This window comes from Coturnix japonica, chromosome 3, assembly GCF_001577835.2.
Source record: "Coturnix japonica isolate 7356 chromosome 3, Coturnix japonica 2.1, whole genome shotgun sequence".
NCBI lineage: Eukaryota > Metazoa > Chordata > Aves > Galliformes > Phasianidae > Coturnix > Coturnix japonica.
In genome coordinates, this window is record NC_029518.1 from 16,384,583 (window position 1) to 16,400,250 (window position 15,668).

General features: G+C 40.1%; 2 protein-coding genes across 5 annotated transcripts in view; both read left to right on the top strand.

Moving 5' to 3' along the window:
* The first annotated feature begins 2 nt into the window (after positions 1-2).
* Positions 3-8,174, top strand: BPNT1 (3'(2'), 5'-bisphosphate nucleotidase 1). The gene is made up of 9 exons (XM_015857178.2): positions 3-123; positions 2,111-2,234; positions 2,804-2,908; positions 3,523-3,630; positions 4,153-4,201; positions 4,926-5,017; positions 5,555-5,752; positions 6,554-6,659; positions 7,549-8,174. Exons 2-9 carry the CDS (start codon positions 2,118-2,120, stop codon positions 7,695-7,697), a joined length of 924 nt encoding a protein of 307 aa, XP_015712664.1. The 5' UTR covers positions 3-123; positions 2,111-2,117; the 3' UTR covers positions 7,698-8,174.
* Positions 8,175-11,081: 2,907 nt separating this feature from the next.
* Positions 11,082-15,668, top strand: part of EPRS1 (glutamyl-prolyl-tRNA synthetase 1) — a 34,734-nt gene continuing 30,147 nt past the window's right edge. For 2 of the 4 annotated variants that reach the window (XM_015857168.1, XM_015857169.1), the window contains exons 1-3: positions 11,082-11,217; positions 12,966-13,050; positions 15,525-15,624. In XM_015857168.1, the coding sequence (XP_015712654.1) occupies positions 11,172-11,217; positions 12,966-13,050; positions 15,525-15,624 (231 nt within the window). In that variant the 5' untranslated portion in view covers positions 11,082-11,171. The remainder of the gene's footprint in view (positions 11,218-12,965; positions 13,051-15,524; positions 15,625-15,668) is intronic. The other 2 variants (XM_015857170.2, XM_015857171.2) reach the window with 1 other exon arrangement.

A 15,668-nucleotide genomic window follows, 5' to 3' on the forward strand; every position in this document is an offset into this window, starting at 1 on the left:
CGGTGTTTCCCGGTAGGAGGCGGAAGGGGCAGGCCCGGCAGTGCTGGTAGGAGGTGGGGGGAGCCGCGATTGTGGCGGAGCTGCTGGGAGCTGAGGGAGATCGGCGTCCTCATTAAGGTGGAGGTGAGCGGGGCTGGGGGTCGGGGACCGCCGAAATAACCGCCCGTTGGGTTGAGGGCCGCCGTCATGGTGTGTGGCAGCGCTTACAGCTCGGAGTGTGTGCTTAGAACTGCAGGGCACAGCTATAAAAGCGAGCTGACTTGGCAGCGATACTCAGTTATGTTCAGCTATATTCCTGCTTAGGCTAAAGGATGTACTGCCTGCGAAATGTACTTTGAAAATAACGCTCAGATTTTAAGTGCTGGCTTCTCTTTGCTCAGATTTTGGGAATGGGTGCTGACTTCTCTTTGCAAACGTTCTGTCAAAGCCAAAACCTGTTGGTCCAAAGCGAGCTTTTGCAGCCTTTCAGTACCTGAAGGGAACTTACTCCCAGGAGGGGAGTAAACTCTTCGAAAGGGCTGACAATAGCAGGACTAGGGGAAATAGTTTTAAGTTTAAAAAGAGGGAAGATTTAGGTTGGACGTTAGGGGGAAGTTCTTCTCTAGGAGAGTGGTTAGGCCCTGGAACAGGCTGCCCAGGGAGGTTGTGGATGCCCCGTCCTTGGAGGTGTTCAAGACCAGGTTGGACGGGGCCCTGGGCAACCTGATCTAGTAAAGGTGTATGTTTGGTGGCCCTGCCAGGCAGGGGGGTTGGAATTACATGATCCTTGAGGTCCCTTCCAACCCGGGACATTCTGTGATTCTGTGAGCTGTTATAATGTCTAATGTAGTGTAGAAATGTGTGCTTGGAATTGCCCTCATCAGAAAGAGTGTGTCAAAGTGTGGCACACCAGGACTGGTGCCATGCAGGAGATGCGGCTCTGTGAAAACAGAAGGCACCCTTTGCTGCTGTGACATTTGTGCACTCTGTTAGCTGCTCAGTATTAGGGAAGGTGGTGACCTTGGCTGCTCTATGTGTCTAAAGCACTTTGCTCCCATTCATGGGCAGTAAATAATAATTAACGTTAGCTACTGTGCTTTCTGAAAGCAGTTCCTCTGTCAGTCTATTCTTTCAGCTTCGGAGTTTTGACTTTTAGAGAAACCCATTCAATGTTTCTAAATGCTGAGAAGGTTCTAAAACCTGCCACACTTGGGATTTTGTTACCTTTAACACTGCTCTTTGCCTTTGCTCTAAGCAGAGGTGAAATTGTGGTCACATCATATACAGTAGCTGTAGATCATGTTATAGACCTTGTATTACACTGAGGAGATAAGCAAGAAAGGAGGTGTATTGTATAGTAGCCCGTGTTGTATGGTTATACAGTGACTTGTGCAATACTTGCTGCAGAGGCTGCAAACAGTCTGTGACTCTGACAGAAGTCTGATGTTTATCATGTTCTGTTCTGGGATTAATTATTTCCTCTGTGTTTTTTCTAGCTCTGTGCTCAAGTGTTTTATCTGGAAGTAAGTCATGTACATGAGCTCAACTCAAAAAGCAGTAGAAGAATGGATAGGAAAACTTAAAAAGCAATGAGTTCTATGCTTTAAAGAATACAGAATGGTTGTCAGTACTACTTACTCCTAAGGCAGAGAAAACCTGGGAGGAAATGGTGATTAACGGCCTTTAGCTACAGCTATAGTTATTCCTCAGTTTGGGAACTGAAGGTGTAATGGATTGCACTGAAATGTTCTGGGGAACAGAGGTAGAAGACAATGCAATGGCAAGACATAGTGTTGAGAAAAGGAATGCAGATAGAATAGTTTTTCTTAAAGAAATCAAGAGAAGTTCACGAAATATAGGAAGAATGGTAAAACGTATAAATAAATAAAGTGATGAAAGGTAGTTCCAGTGTCAATATGTTGATTAGAAATCTGTGTCTAAAATAGCACTATATCCCTATGTACCTCTTAATTGTATTTAAAAGTCACAACTTACTATTGCAACTCTCAGAAAGTAATTCACTTTCCCCTTCTTATTCAACTGAAACAAACTGCATCTGCTTGGAATGTTAATTAAAACATCTTCCTTATCAACCCCTGTAAGTGTGCGTGTTTTCTTTGTTTCTTTTCAGCATCATTATGGCTTCTCCAACTCTGCTCATGCGTGTCGTTGCCTCTGCGTATTCTGTTGCAGAAAAAGCAGCAACAATTGTTAGAAAAGTAATGGCCGGTGGAGATCTGGGGATAGTGGAGAAGGTATTCCTTTAACTTTGTTTCCATTTCATTTCTCATATCAAGACACAACTCAAACTGGTATTACTGAAAGTCAACAATAGGGGAAGGAAATACAGTTAATCCCTAACTTCACTTCTTTGAATTGAGAGCTATTCCTAATTAAAGGATTAAAAGAGCATTGGAGGAGAAGTGCATTTTAAATGGTATTTCTACAAGATGTTCAGACACTGAGAAGAAACCATAATTTTGTCCTGATTTCCCTCACAAAGCGTGAGCTTCACATAGCACGTCAGAATAGACAATAATGCATCTTTCCCATTGATTTCCACACCTCTGTTCTGACATCTGTTTTACAGGATACAGTACTATGCCATGTTATTTGGGTTAGGACAAATCAGTGTTTAATTTCTTAAAGCAAAAAAGCAACACTTAACTATATTTCCTTTCTGTGGTTAATTTCTGTAGCTGGATAAAGAAATTTTATGTCACTAAATAAGATATAAGCAATTTCATGAAGATTAAGGCTAGAAGGCCACTATACTGTTTTTGTTACATTTTGAAGTACATGAAATCTTATCCTCCTTTAACAGAGTGGAGCCAATGACTTGCAGACCAAAGCTGACCGACTGGTACAAATGAGCATTTGTGCTTCACTGACACGGAAGTTTCCCAGAGCAACTATCATAGGAGAAGAAGTAAGTACCTGATTTGTTTCATGCTAACAATTTAGCTTGCTGTAACTTGCAGCACAATATACTTGGCAAGGTTTTAGAAAATCATCTCTTTGCAGGGGAATAACAAAACACACCAGGAATCTATCCCATTTTATCACAGAATCACAGAATTATCAAGGTTGGAAAAGACCTAGAAGATCATCTAGTCCAACCATTACCAATACTTCCCAGCTAAATCATATTCCTCAACACCACATCCAAACGTTTCTTGAACACTCCCATGGTCGGTGACTCCACCACCTCCCTGGGCAGTACATTCCAATGCCTGACTACCCTTTCCGAGAAGTAATATTTCCTAATGTTCAGCCTGAATCTCCCATGACGCAGCTTAAAACCATTCCCTCTAGTTCTATCCCTGATTACACGAGAGAAGAGGCCAACCCCCAGCTCACTACAGCCTCCCTTCAGGAAGTTATAGAGAGCAATAAGGTCTCCCCTGAGCCTCCTCTTACTCCTCTACTTATTTTTCAGTATGTTAGCTTTGTCAAGTAAGCTGAAAGCAAGTCAACAGCTCTAAGGCAAACTGAGATGAGTGCAGAACCTTTTTGTATTAATTTTGACACTCCTTTTTGTAGGATCTACCTCCTGAAGAAGTAAGTGAGGAATTAATTGAAGATGGCTACTGTGAAGAAATACTGAAGAAAACTTGTCCTGCTCAGTACACAGGAATTAAAGAGGAGGAGGTAACTTTACACATATGACTCTGTATTTTACACTCTTCTATATTGCTTTGATTTAATCTGAAAATTTAGACAGAACTAAGAATGATTTCAGTGTTGCCAGTTGCTCTTCTTGGTTTGATACTCATACATGATAGTTATGTAGACATGAGTGCCACACTACTAGAGCTGGAAACACTGCATATCCCTTCGTGCAACAGTGAGAAATGGAAATTTGCTTCTGATTCAAATTCTTTAAAATGAACTGACTCTGGAAGTGAGAATGTCATTTCCATGCTGAATTTAAGCCTTGATAACTTCTGTTATCAATGATAACAGGTAATTGCTAGCAAGTTCTCATTATTATTTTTTTAGATTTTCCATAAAATACTAATAATGTAGGTTTGAGGTCATATCATTCACTGAAAAAATTGAATGTATTTATCTCCTTCCTTTTGTAAGGAAATAAAAGCACTAAAATAAATATATTTACCTTGCATGTTTAACTATGTTATTTATTTATGCTGTTCTTTATTTTTTTAACAGCTTGTAATATGGGTTGATCCTTTGGATGGAACCAAAGAGTACACTGAAGGTTGGCTTCTCAATTCTGCTGATTCAAGAAATTACTGTAATACAGTAAAGTGCTATGTACATGTGTATTGTTTCATGGTAGAAGTTACATACGATATGACTTCATAAGGCTGGTTTTGTTTCTGTACTTGTAAGTGCAATGGAAATTCTTAACCATCATTCCCAGTCCTAACATGTATTGAATATTCCTAATGGGATATCAAGTTCCTACCAGTTTTTGTCAATTCAGGGAGCAAAGGCTGCATTTAATTGCTGGCAGATTGTCTTAAAAAGTTTTTAGTCAAGTAAATTTATATTTTTATACATACTTTGAACTGGAGAACTAAATCTCCTGTTCATACAAGCATACGCTTAATTATATGTACATCCTTCTCTTCAAACTACTTAAATAAAACCCTCTCCCAAATCATTATTAGATTATGGAAAGAAATTGTTCACAGAAAAGCTCACTTTGTGTCCATAGAAATAGACTTCACAGTAAAGAAAAAAACACAAACAAAAACCTTATAAAATGAATGGCAAAACATTGCCCTAATTTCCTGCTGCATCTTTTAGTTATTAACATCAAATCTTTTAGTTACATTTTTTCCCCATTTTTCAGGGAAAGAGATGTAAAACTGCCATAAAATTGCTATTTCTTTTATTGAAGATTTGCTTTCATTCATTTATTAATTTAATACTTTCTCTTTTTTAAGCATAACTACCTTTATGTTATTTCTGTACAGGTCTCCTTGACCATGTCACTGTTCTCATTGGAATTGCTTATGGAGGCAAAGCAATAGCAGGAGTTATTAACCAGCCATATTACAACTATGAGGTATCAAAATATCTCTTCTGTGATATTTCCAGTTAGCAAACTTTCACCTGGAAAGCAATGTGTATTTGAGTTAACGTTGTAACGTAAGGAATTATTCTTTTATTTTAGGTACACTAAGTTTTTAATGTTTATTTCCAAGAACTGAATCTCAGGGACCCAGTAACAGTTATAGTGCATTTTGAGGCTTGTGTAGTATCATAGTACATGTCACATATGTACTGCACTAATATGCAGATATTAGTTTGTCAGTCATGGGAAGCAGAATGTCATGCATCACCATGATTTCACAGATGAGAAAACAGTAAACAGTCTCCTGAAGGTTGTACAACACGTCATTGCCATGGATGGAAAGAGCTGAGGCATTCTGATTCCTCTGTCTGAGCTGTAGAGTAATTCTTTTTAAGTGCCCCCATTTAAATGTATCTCAGTGTTAATAATATTACTCCCTAAGATGGAACAGTGTCTCCAGCCACTCTTTTCCATTTGTGCTTTAAACACTGATCACTGTGGTTAACCATCATCTGGACCTTTCCATAGGCAGGAGCTGATGCTGTACTGGGCAGAACAATTTGGGGAGTCCTGGGCATAGGTGCCTTTGGATTTCAGCTCTCAGAAGCACCAGCTGGGAAACACATCATTGTTACCACCCGTTCGCATGGCAGTGGTCTGGTAAATGACTGTATCAGTGCTTTGAACCCAGACAGCGTTATCAGAGTTGGAGGAGCAGGAAACAAGGTATGAAAACTCGAAGTCTTTTGGTTTGATTGGGAGGTTATATCTTTGGAAAAAGAAACAGAATTTTGAATGAAAACATTTGTTTACGTGCATGAATATACAAGGAATTTTCTCCTCTGTTCTTAGCACAACTTCTCTTCCTATAGCTTTCAGTCTGCCATGAGGTAGGGAGTCAAAATTTGGTACAGATAGATTTGTAACAAGGGCTGTGCTGGTCATGGCTGAGGTCCATCTTCATTTGTATCCTGTTTCTAGGAGATACAATAAAACTTATAACAAGACTGGAATGACTAAATGAGAATATAGTTTAATCATAGTAAGGCTATTGCTCCAACTATCTAGAAGCAAATATCTAAGGATTTAAATAGGAGCAGCACAAAGTGATAAACCCTTTGCGAACCTTCTTTACATGCAGATTATTATGCTACTATTTTGAAAACTTCCTTTTGGCAGCTGAAAAACAGACTGTCCTGTCTTTTCTCCAACAAATGCACAGGCTCAAGTGGCTCCAAGAAAACACAGTCAGTTTCCATTTTTCCTTTATAGGTACTTGCACAAGATGGGAAATTTTGTTTCTGAAACAAAAAGCAGATTTTCATCCTTTGGTTTGTACTTATAACAATCATAAAAATAGATCATTAGAACAGTAATAAAGTATATCTTTCTAGAGGCTTATATGCATATATGTGTATATATATGTAGTTATATGTGAAAGAATCTCATTTTCTAACTGTAAGTATACAGAACAAACTGATCTAATCCTAGATTCATTGAAATGATTGCTGTCTCTATTCATAACAGGTCATTCAACTCATAGAAGGCAAAGCTTCTGCTTATGTATTTGCCAGTCCTGGATGCAAGAAGTGGGATACCTGTGCACCTGAAGCTATTTTACATGCAGTGGGAGGTAAGTTAATAGCATTTGAAGTCTTTTCTAAGGTAAGTGAAATGGCAGCAGTATAGGTTATTTATGCTTATCACGGAAAGAAAAACATTTTAAAACATGTTTTGGAAGAAAATTGACTGTATTTATGTACTTTTAAATGATCTTGATTCACTAGGGGGCTTTGAGCCCTTTTAAATAAGCAGTAAGTTCAAAGGGGCAACAAATGCAGGATGATAGACCTTAAAGATCATTTAGTTGCAACTCCCCCACTGTGGGTAGAATGATGGGCCTCATAACAGCATCATTTATTTATCTCCTCTGTAGTCTGCAGTACTGTGTTCAGAACTGGGATAGCTTTAAGCAGGTTAACTCAGGCACAAAAAAACAACTAATCTGGGACAGCACAGTGCTGTATTTAGCCTCCTTGTTATGCAGGTATCTCGAAGTTAAATTAGCTTGTGAAGGGTCTGTGTTGCTCTTGCTTAGTGATTTCCAGAAACTCATTTAAGACCAGCAGGGGTATTTCTATAGCATATTAGAGTTGGTGGTATACAAGTACCCTGGCTCTTACTTGAACTCAGGATTTTACTTTCTATCTATCAACTGCCAGTGTATGATCTACACAGGAAGCATTTTAATTTATCTATAGGTAATAGCTGTAGTTTTCCAGAAACAAGGAATGTTAAGTATTGCTGAGAGGAAATAGAGCTGATTAATTATTTAGTATCAGCTACGGTGCACATACTGGGAGGGAAGAATAAATTTCATATCTAAAGACAGGTATGTGTATCTCAAGGACTGAGGGTTTTGTTGTTTTGTTTTATCGCTTGTACTAATAAATTAGATTATTTCTCTCCATCTCCATTTTACTGGAATATATATATATATATTATTTTTCTTTGTTTTGCAGGCAAGCTAACTGATATCCATGGAAACTCCTTTCAATATAACAAAGAAGTAAAACACATGAATTCAGCTGGGGTCCTTGCCACTTTGAGAAATTATGACTATTATGCCAGTCGTATCCCTAACACAGTTAAACAGTCTCTTGTGCCTTAAAGCACGAAGTATCTTCACTTGGCCTGGAAAGTTGAGAAGGTGAGATTGTAGAAAAATTGAGAAAGGAAGATAACTGAGCTTGAAATTGCTTTATGGAATCTGAGCCAAATTCTTACATTAAGATGTTCGATAATTTCTAAATGACATGCAGACTGTCTGCTGTTGGATCCGATTGTTTTGCAAATGATATAATAACTATATTTCTTCAATATTTGTTTTCCATGTTCTTTGGAAACAGAGTATTCATTCCATGTGGTATGACTGTGGTTAATGTACTGTTAATCATAACAATATAATCCAAAAGTCATCTGAGTATTCAGGGCACAAATTCATTTTAACTTACCTACCAAATTTTGTTTGGTGTTTTTTCTCATATTTACTCAAAAGATTTTGTTGTATTAAATACAAATGGGGTAGGAAGTTGAATGGATGGATGATCACATTTATAATAAAAGTGGTTGGTTTTGATTCTTAAAAGTGAAATGTGATCTTTATTATGCATGTATTTGAGAATGAAGGTTGGTTTGGTTTTCGTTTGGCTTCCCTTATAGTTATAAACCAAGATTCCTCTTTAAATACACAAAATTTCTGAGGCAAGTTATTTCTTGCAGGACTTCTATCATGTATGTGTAGCAGCATTTAGTGTACACTGTGGTCTCTATAGCAAAACTGTAGTAGTTTTAAGCTAGTTCTAGGGGTTTCTATGCGTTTCTTAGTTTCAAACTGATTTAGCTATTTAAAAGCCATTTTTACAGCATATGATTCATTGAGCTTTAGGCAGTTGATAGTAATCATTTCATCAGACTATTTTAGGATGATATACTTTATTTTACTTACTGAGTCTATTAAACTCCTCCTCTGCCTGCTCTCACTTCTTGAATGACCATCTTTCAATCAGTTCAAGCTATGTGTCAACCAAGGTGAAGTTACATGCAAGTAGAGATGCTCTTTTCTCAGTGTAGCAGTAGGAAACTTAAGTGCAGAAGGACTTATGTGCAGGGAGCAGCTTGAAGACATCCAGTTACTGAAATGACTTCTTTGAAATAGCTTTGAAGTGTAACTGAAACAGCACTGTGTTGTATTTCCTCCCATCCCCCATTTCTGACTTGCTGCCATCATACTGTAAGGCTATTGGATTTTCTTAATGCCTCAAGATCTTTACTTGCACCCAAAAGAGATATGTAATACAATGTGCTTCTAGACATAAACGGAAGAACAAAGATTGCTTACCAAATTCTAAAGTTTTAAACAGATCCAAACACTTAAAAACACTTTCTGGGCCCAAAGAATCCAAGGGCAATTCTTCATTAGGCTACTGTCATCCAGCTGTCTCTCAGGAAGAGACAGCAGACTGAGCTTAACCAGAGGAAACATAAGATTTTCTTTTAGAGATAATGGCTTAGTTTTGCTGAACAGCTATTTGTAACCTGAACTGTCAAGCTGCCAGCTTAAAGGGTCCTTTGTTATTTTGAAAGCAGAGAAGAAGAATGCCACTTCCATTAATTAATGACTGTGACTCATACTGAGGCATGCCATGAGAAGCTGCCAGTTCCAATGGACTACACAGCTGTTTTCTTCTCTATGTGGATAGAAAAGTGGCATCTGTCAAGCTCACAGGACTGTGGTATTAGGCAGGGTGCCTGAACGCTGTCCTTGCTTACTTAATGCCTGAATGCCCAAGTCCTTCCAGCATGACTTGTTTTCTTTAACTCCTGCTGACACTATGAATGGCAAAGTAGCCAGATCCCTTCGAAGTCCTCTTAATAGCCACACTCTGGGTCTTCAAGTTAGCTCTGAGCTGTAATATAAATATATATATATACCATATATATACCATTTTCCATACAGCTGAAAATTTCAGAATTCAGTTTTCAATGGTGGTGAAGTTATGCATATTTCTTGTATTTAACGCCTCTGATTTACCTTTCAAACTGCATACGAGAATCTTTGGATTCAGTTCTTTCCACCTGAATTCATTGCAGTATCTCCAGGCTTCCTTTGTTTGTTCTTAGGACTTGCTGGCTTAAAGCAAGCAGGAACATCTTAATGCCAGATGATATGAATAACTCCTGCTGAAGAGTTCCCAGTCTCCTCATGTGCAAACATGGGAAAGGAACTGGGGAAGCTCTTTCCTCAATGCGCACAGCTTATCCTTACAATGTTCACAGGTACATTAGCAAGACTATCACTATTAGCTTGCCCTATCATCATCTGGCCTATGATGCTGTAATTACACTACAAGCTGCATACACAGGAACAACACATGTTTCTAATCCTTTCATCTACAGCCTACCTGTCTTCTTTTTCTTTAAGTGTAAGACTAGTAAGAGCACGTTAGACAGATTCAGCCTGTTTTAATTAGAGCCTTCCTCATACTTTGGCTCCTTAGAACTTTAGTCATTCCACATGCTGATTGTGACTGAGGTATGAACCACCTAGCAAGGACAGATTAAATTTCAGCTCGGGTTGGATGTTAGGAGAAATTTCTCCTCATAAAGACTGATAATGCAGTGACACAGGATGCCCAGGGGGGTGATGGAGTCACTGTCCCTGGAGGTCTTCAAGAAACATGGAGGTGTGACACTGAGGGATGCGGTTAGTGGGGATGGGTTGGTCCGACTTGGTGAGCTTAGAGGTCTTTTCCAGCCTTAATGATTTCTATGATCCTCTAATTCTCATCCCTTCAGGGATGGCTACTTTAGTATTCACTTAGAAATTGGTACGTGAGTTTGTGAAACAATTTAAAATGAGATGTAGAATGATTTAAATCATTTAAAGCACTGCCACGCTCCACCAATCATGCATCTGAGAGCTCTTCTGCCAGCAAATGGGTGATGTAAAACACAGCGGGTAAAAAAAAAGCACAGGGACACTGCAATGTCCTTGCAACAGGGTGAGCCAGAGCCTGCATCCTGCAGGGAACTGCTTGGGCAGTAGTTTTGTAATTAATTCTGAGACCACATTGATCCACTTCTAGGCATGTATGTGAGAAATGTAACTGTAAGAAAACAGGGTGAACTGTATGTGATTCTGTTCTGAAAGAGCAGTGAGGCACTGGCACAGGCTGCCTGGACCTGGTGGAGTCACCATCCATCCCTGGAGGTCTGAAGAACTGTGGAGATGTGGCAGTGAGGGCACAGTGACTTGATGATCGGACACTCCAATCTTAATGATCCGATGATTGCGCGCTCTTTTTTACTTGGTTACGCGACACAAAAGCGGCAGCAGACCCCTGTGCTCCCGTCGGAGCCCAACCCTAAGCAAGCTGGCGGATAACTCCAACAAAGCTTTGGAGAAAGGCCCAAACACAACGTAGAACAGCAACCAAGGCCCGTCCCGCTGCGGGAAGTGACGCTCCGGCTCCTCCCCTCCCCGCCATGTCCGCCGGAGGTGGAGCTGCCGCCGCGCTGGCGCCCGCCCCGCCCCGCCCCGCCTCTCTCCGCTCTCTCCTCTGGTTCCGGCGTGGCGGCGGGGATGGCGGCGCTGAGCCTCACGGTGCAGGCGGGCAGCCCCCCGCTCGGTAAGCGCTGCCAGGGCCCTCCCTTTCCCTACATCCTCCTCCTCCTTCCCTCGGGGTGCCTGGGGTCGCGCAAGGTGCCTCCGCGTTGCATCATGCGGAGCGGCCGCTCCCCGGCGGGCGATGAGAGGCAGCCGCTGCCCGGCCTACCATCGGGCTGCTTGTGCCCCTCGTTTGCTCCCTAAGCAGCGGTACGGTCTGAGCTGCGAGCGTAGGGGCTCTGGAGCGTTTGTTTCTGTAGTGGTAAGTGGCACTGGAGGTTTAGTTGAGTGGATTATGCAGTGATGTCAGAAATATTGCATCTTACGAGCGAAGCACGTTGGCAGCGTTTGTACGAGGCGGCTGAGCTCACATCTCACTCCTGCCTACTCCGTGCTACTCATCATGGCTGCGCTGGGAGGCGTGTGGTAGCTATTCATGTCCCTAGTATTAATTACACAGCTCGCCGAGTCTAATCCTTGTCATTTCCAAGGCGTTTCTGTGCTACTAGAATACTTACAGGCCTTTCAGATGTATTGCGTGAGCGGTGTCACCCTGACTTTCACATGTGGATAACAGGGATAGAAGGACGTTGGCTTACTGTTGGCACAAGCTTAATGCCACAGAAGGCGTTTGCACTGAGAGCTGGGAGCTTCTAGCTCCTGTGACTTGTATTTAGGGCAGCGTATTAGTAGCTTACGCACCGCTGGCTTTGGGCAGTCTCTGTGTTGTTCTCAGGGAAGGTGAAACGTGCAGCGAGGCTTCAGGTTCCATATTAGAAGTTTCTTCTCCAGAAGAGCAGTGAAGCACTGACAACGGGCTGCACAGGGAGGTGGTGGAATCACTGTCCATGGAGGGGTTCAAGAAATGTGGATGTGGCTCTGAGGGATGTGGGTTAGCAAGCAAGGTGGGTTGGGTGTGATGGTCTTAGTGGTGTTTTCCAACTATAATGATGTTGTGATTCTAAGAGAGTAACAGGTTGGTTAGATGCCCTTCCAGACCTACAGCATAGCCCTCTGGATACCTTCGGTGAAGTAATGCCTGTGCAAAGCTTACTGTCTTTGTGTGCTTGTGAGCAGAGCACAAGAACACAAGCTCCTCTCCTCCAGCTCAGCAGGCTGAGTCTGGAGCAGAGCCAGCCCAGAAATAATGCAGCCACGTTAGCTTAGTGCTTTGTTCAAGCTGTTCCACTGTGCTGTGGAGCACTGAGGTCTGAGCAGGTTGCGTTGAGCTGCTTTGGATGTGGACAGAGCTGACCTCCGGTTGGTGAATAGCCTTAGAAGATCTTTTATTTCTGCACTGTCACTGGTGAACTACTCTGAGGAGCCTAAGTTTCTTGTGTTTGTATTGAATAGAATTTCTTGATAAATCTTTTAATAAACATTAAATTGTGTTAAAAATACTGTTAGGCCTGTGGTGGTGTATGCTTTGATACCCTTCAGGTGAAACAGTTTGATTATGATCTCTTCATGTGCTCAGGGACAGAACTAATTTCTACAGTACCCTTAGGAAACACAGTGAATTGCTGCTGGTAGTTGCTGAGCGCACTGCAGATTACTGTATGCTGGGCATTATCAATTTTAAACCAAGGGGGTTGCCAAGAATAATTCTCCTGCATATGAGATTAAACATCGATTTCTTTCCTGAGCAATCTTACTTGAAGGAGCACTTCAATCGCTTTGTCAAATGAGAAGTGTAGCTGTTCTGTTGCTGCTGTGAAAGATATTTTTACTGGAAGAGAGATGAATATGCTTGTCTCTTGTTTTTTAAAGGAGCTCTGCTGACAGTGGAGCTTGTGAAGAATGATGTCAAAATTTCAGTGGAAGAAGGCAAGGAAACCATCCTTCACGTATCTGAGTAAGTGACTTTGCATCTCTTCTTCTTGCTTTGGGTCAGCAGTTTTAGAAATCACATGGTTGTAATATTGACAGTCACCTTTTCTGGTAGGAGAAGAATACTTTTATTAATGACTGCATTACTGTTGACTCACTCTATTGCTTAGGTATTTGCCTTTTTTTAATGTGCCACGAGTTATCAAAAGTAAGACTTTTTTATACTAGACATTTTGTACTATGTAAGAGTGGTATACGTGATTCCTTGTGCTCATACATATGTGATAGAATTAAAGGTTTATGTGGTATTGTTATGTGCTCACTCATGCATATAAGTGAATGAATTTCTGTAGAAAGCTAATGTATGACCTTCTAAAACTAAAGTTGTTATTGCAATAAATATTTTCAAGTTTGGGGTGGGAGATTTTTAACATCTTTGTAGGATCACGTGCATATCAGAAATGCAGGACTATTTCTTTTGGTTTGGGAAAACTGCATTGTAATCTCAGATTTTGTATCATGTCAGATGTCTGGTTATAATATGAGAAGATGTCCCAATATTTAAATACCACTGACATAGCAGTGGTGTCTCTGATATCTGGAATCAGCAATAAGAGACACATTTTGGCCCATGAACATTGAATTTTTATCTTAAAGCATGATAATACCGATTAGAATTCAGAATCATTTATTTTATCTGCAGCTTTGAGTAGCTACTGAAAATCTTGATTGGGAACCACAGATGCTTTTGGAAGATCATGCTTATATTCTGAGTTATTCCCATGGCAAATGCTCTTGAAGTCAGCAGTGCAGCATAAGCCAGTATTTCTGCATGGCTTTAGAGTGACTGTCAAAACATGTTTATGTTGCGTTGCAGAGATCCTTCTAAGTTAACAGCAGCTGAGCTTTTCCACTCTCTTTAACCCTAAAGAGTGAGTCTGTCACTGTGTGCACGTTATGACAAAAAATCAAAGCACAGGATGATTGGCAGTCTTCAATCATCATGATTGTGGTATTGGTTTCTTTTTCTATTGTCTCTAAAATGTTAGGCTTCAACTCAAATAAGAGTTCTTTCCTCTCTATAATTCCTATTCTTACGTGTTGTCTTTTGCCCTATGGTGTATCAAGAGATCTACTTGTGCACAGAAGCTGTCATTTTGAGATGATGTTGGAATACTATAGATTTGTATATGCAGCTATGAAATAACGTTGTTTTCTTCATTTCATTCAATTTATTAAATAGTTCTATATTGCCATGTCTTTGTCCAACTGCATTGCAAAAACACTCATTTTAGCTGTTAAGAAAGTGTTTGAAATGGAAAGCTAAAGCTCTTCTGCTCCTTGGTCCCAGGTGAATAAGATCTAGATTCACGGTTCCATCAGGTAGCATTTTTTTTTGTACATTTTGCATCTCTTTTTCTGGTATTGGATTATCTGTAAAAAGTTATTCCAAACCTCAATATTGCATTAATTTTCTCTTGTACAATCATTAAAAAAAAAATTGATTCTCTATTTTAAAGTCTGTTAAAAGTATATCTGTAACTTGAGAAGCATCAGCTGAACTCAGATCTCAAGTAATGCTTCTGGTAAATGGATTTCATGGCATCAATTTTGCTGAAGCCATCTTATTCTGGCATGACTTGAAATTCACTTGGGATATTCCAGACCTTGATTTTTTACATTTTATTGTAATTATTATTTTGGGGGGGAATGAAACCAATAGTTGTAATGGTTTGCTTAAGTAATCGGGGGCGTTTGTTTTAGTATGAACTAGTGAAAACAAAAACTTATTTCACAAACTTTCTGTAGATGTGAATATACTGGAGATGTCTTGTTTCCCTGCAGAAGTTTCTTTCAAGTCTGGCAGCACGATGCAATGACAACAGGACATATTTTGCATATAATAACTCCCTTCCCCCATAGGTCTTGTTTTTAATAACAATTTAAAGATCTTAACAGTGGATGCCAGGAGTTTGAAAAGCTAGAAGCAAAGAAAACCTCACAAATAAGCTATGTCCCTTCGATTTTTAGTGCATTTGACCTAGTGTGACTGTCTGATCCATTTGTATTGGAAATGGGACTCGTTATAATTAGTACTGCACCAAGGAGCCTTTTATTTCTTGTTAAGGGCTTTAACTGATCTTTGCAAGACTTTTTCTGTGCTATCAAAAATTCCCCTTAAGTTTAAAAAGGATGAAATACGTGTAGCAGGAGGTAGATAACTTGTTTGTGAGGAAACCAGTAGCAGACAGAAACAAACATTGTTCAGACAAATTGAAGTGTAGCATTCAGCCAATTAAAATGAGAGGAACAGAACACTCACAGGAACTCCTTGTTGATGTCAGTGCTTGTTTAGAAGCATTTGGAGCTATTATTTTGTGAACTACACCTGTGCTAGACTGTAGAGATAAAGTGTTACACATTTTCAACTGCATGTACAGGTGAAATTGAACTGGATTTGGTAATTAAATATACCTTTATTTTGTATATTTTTTTCAGGCATGTTTCATTTACCGATGTGAATTCAATAGTTCGTTACCTGGCTAGAGTTGCTGCTTCTGCTGGGTTGTATGGTTCGAATCTTCTCGAACACACTGAGGTGAGAAAGAACTGCGCCTTTCTTTTTTTTTCTGTTTCCTTCTC

Bases quoted from the DNA above. Each gene is read 5' to 3' on its own strand.
- BPNT1 (XM_015857178.2), top strand. From the start codon at position 2,118: ATGGCTTCTCCAACTCTGCTCATGCGTGTCGTTGCCTCTGCGTATTCT. The intron at 2,909-3,522 runs GTAAGTACCTGA...TCCTTTTTGTAG, and splicing joins CAACTATCATAGGAGAAGAA to GATCTACCTCCTGAAGAAGT. The intron at 5,018-5,554 runs GTATCAAAATAT...ACCTTTCCATAG, and splicing joins AGCCATATTACAACTATGAG to GCAGGAGCTGATGCTGTACT.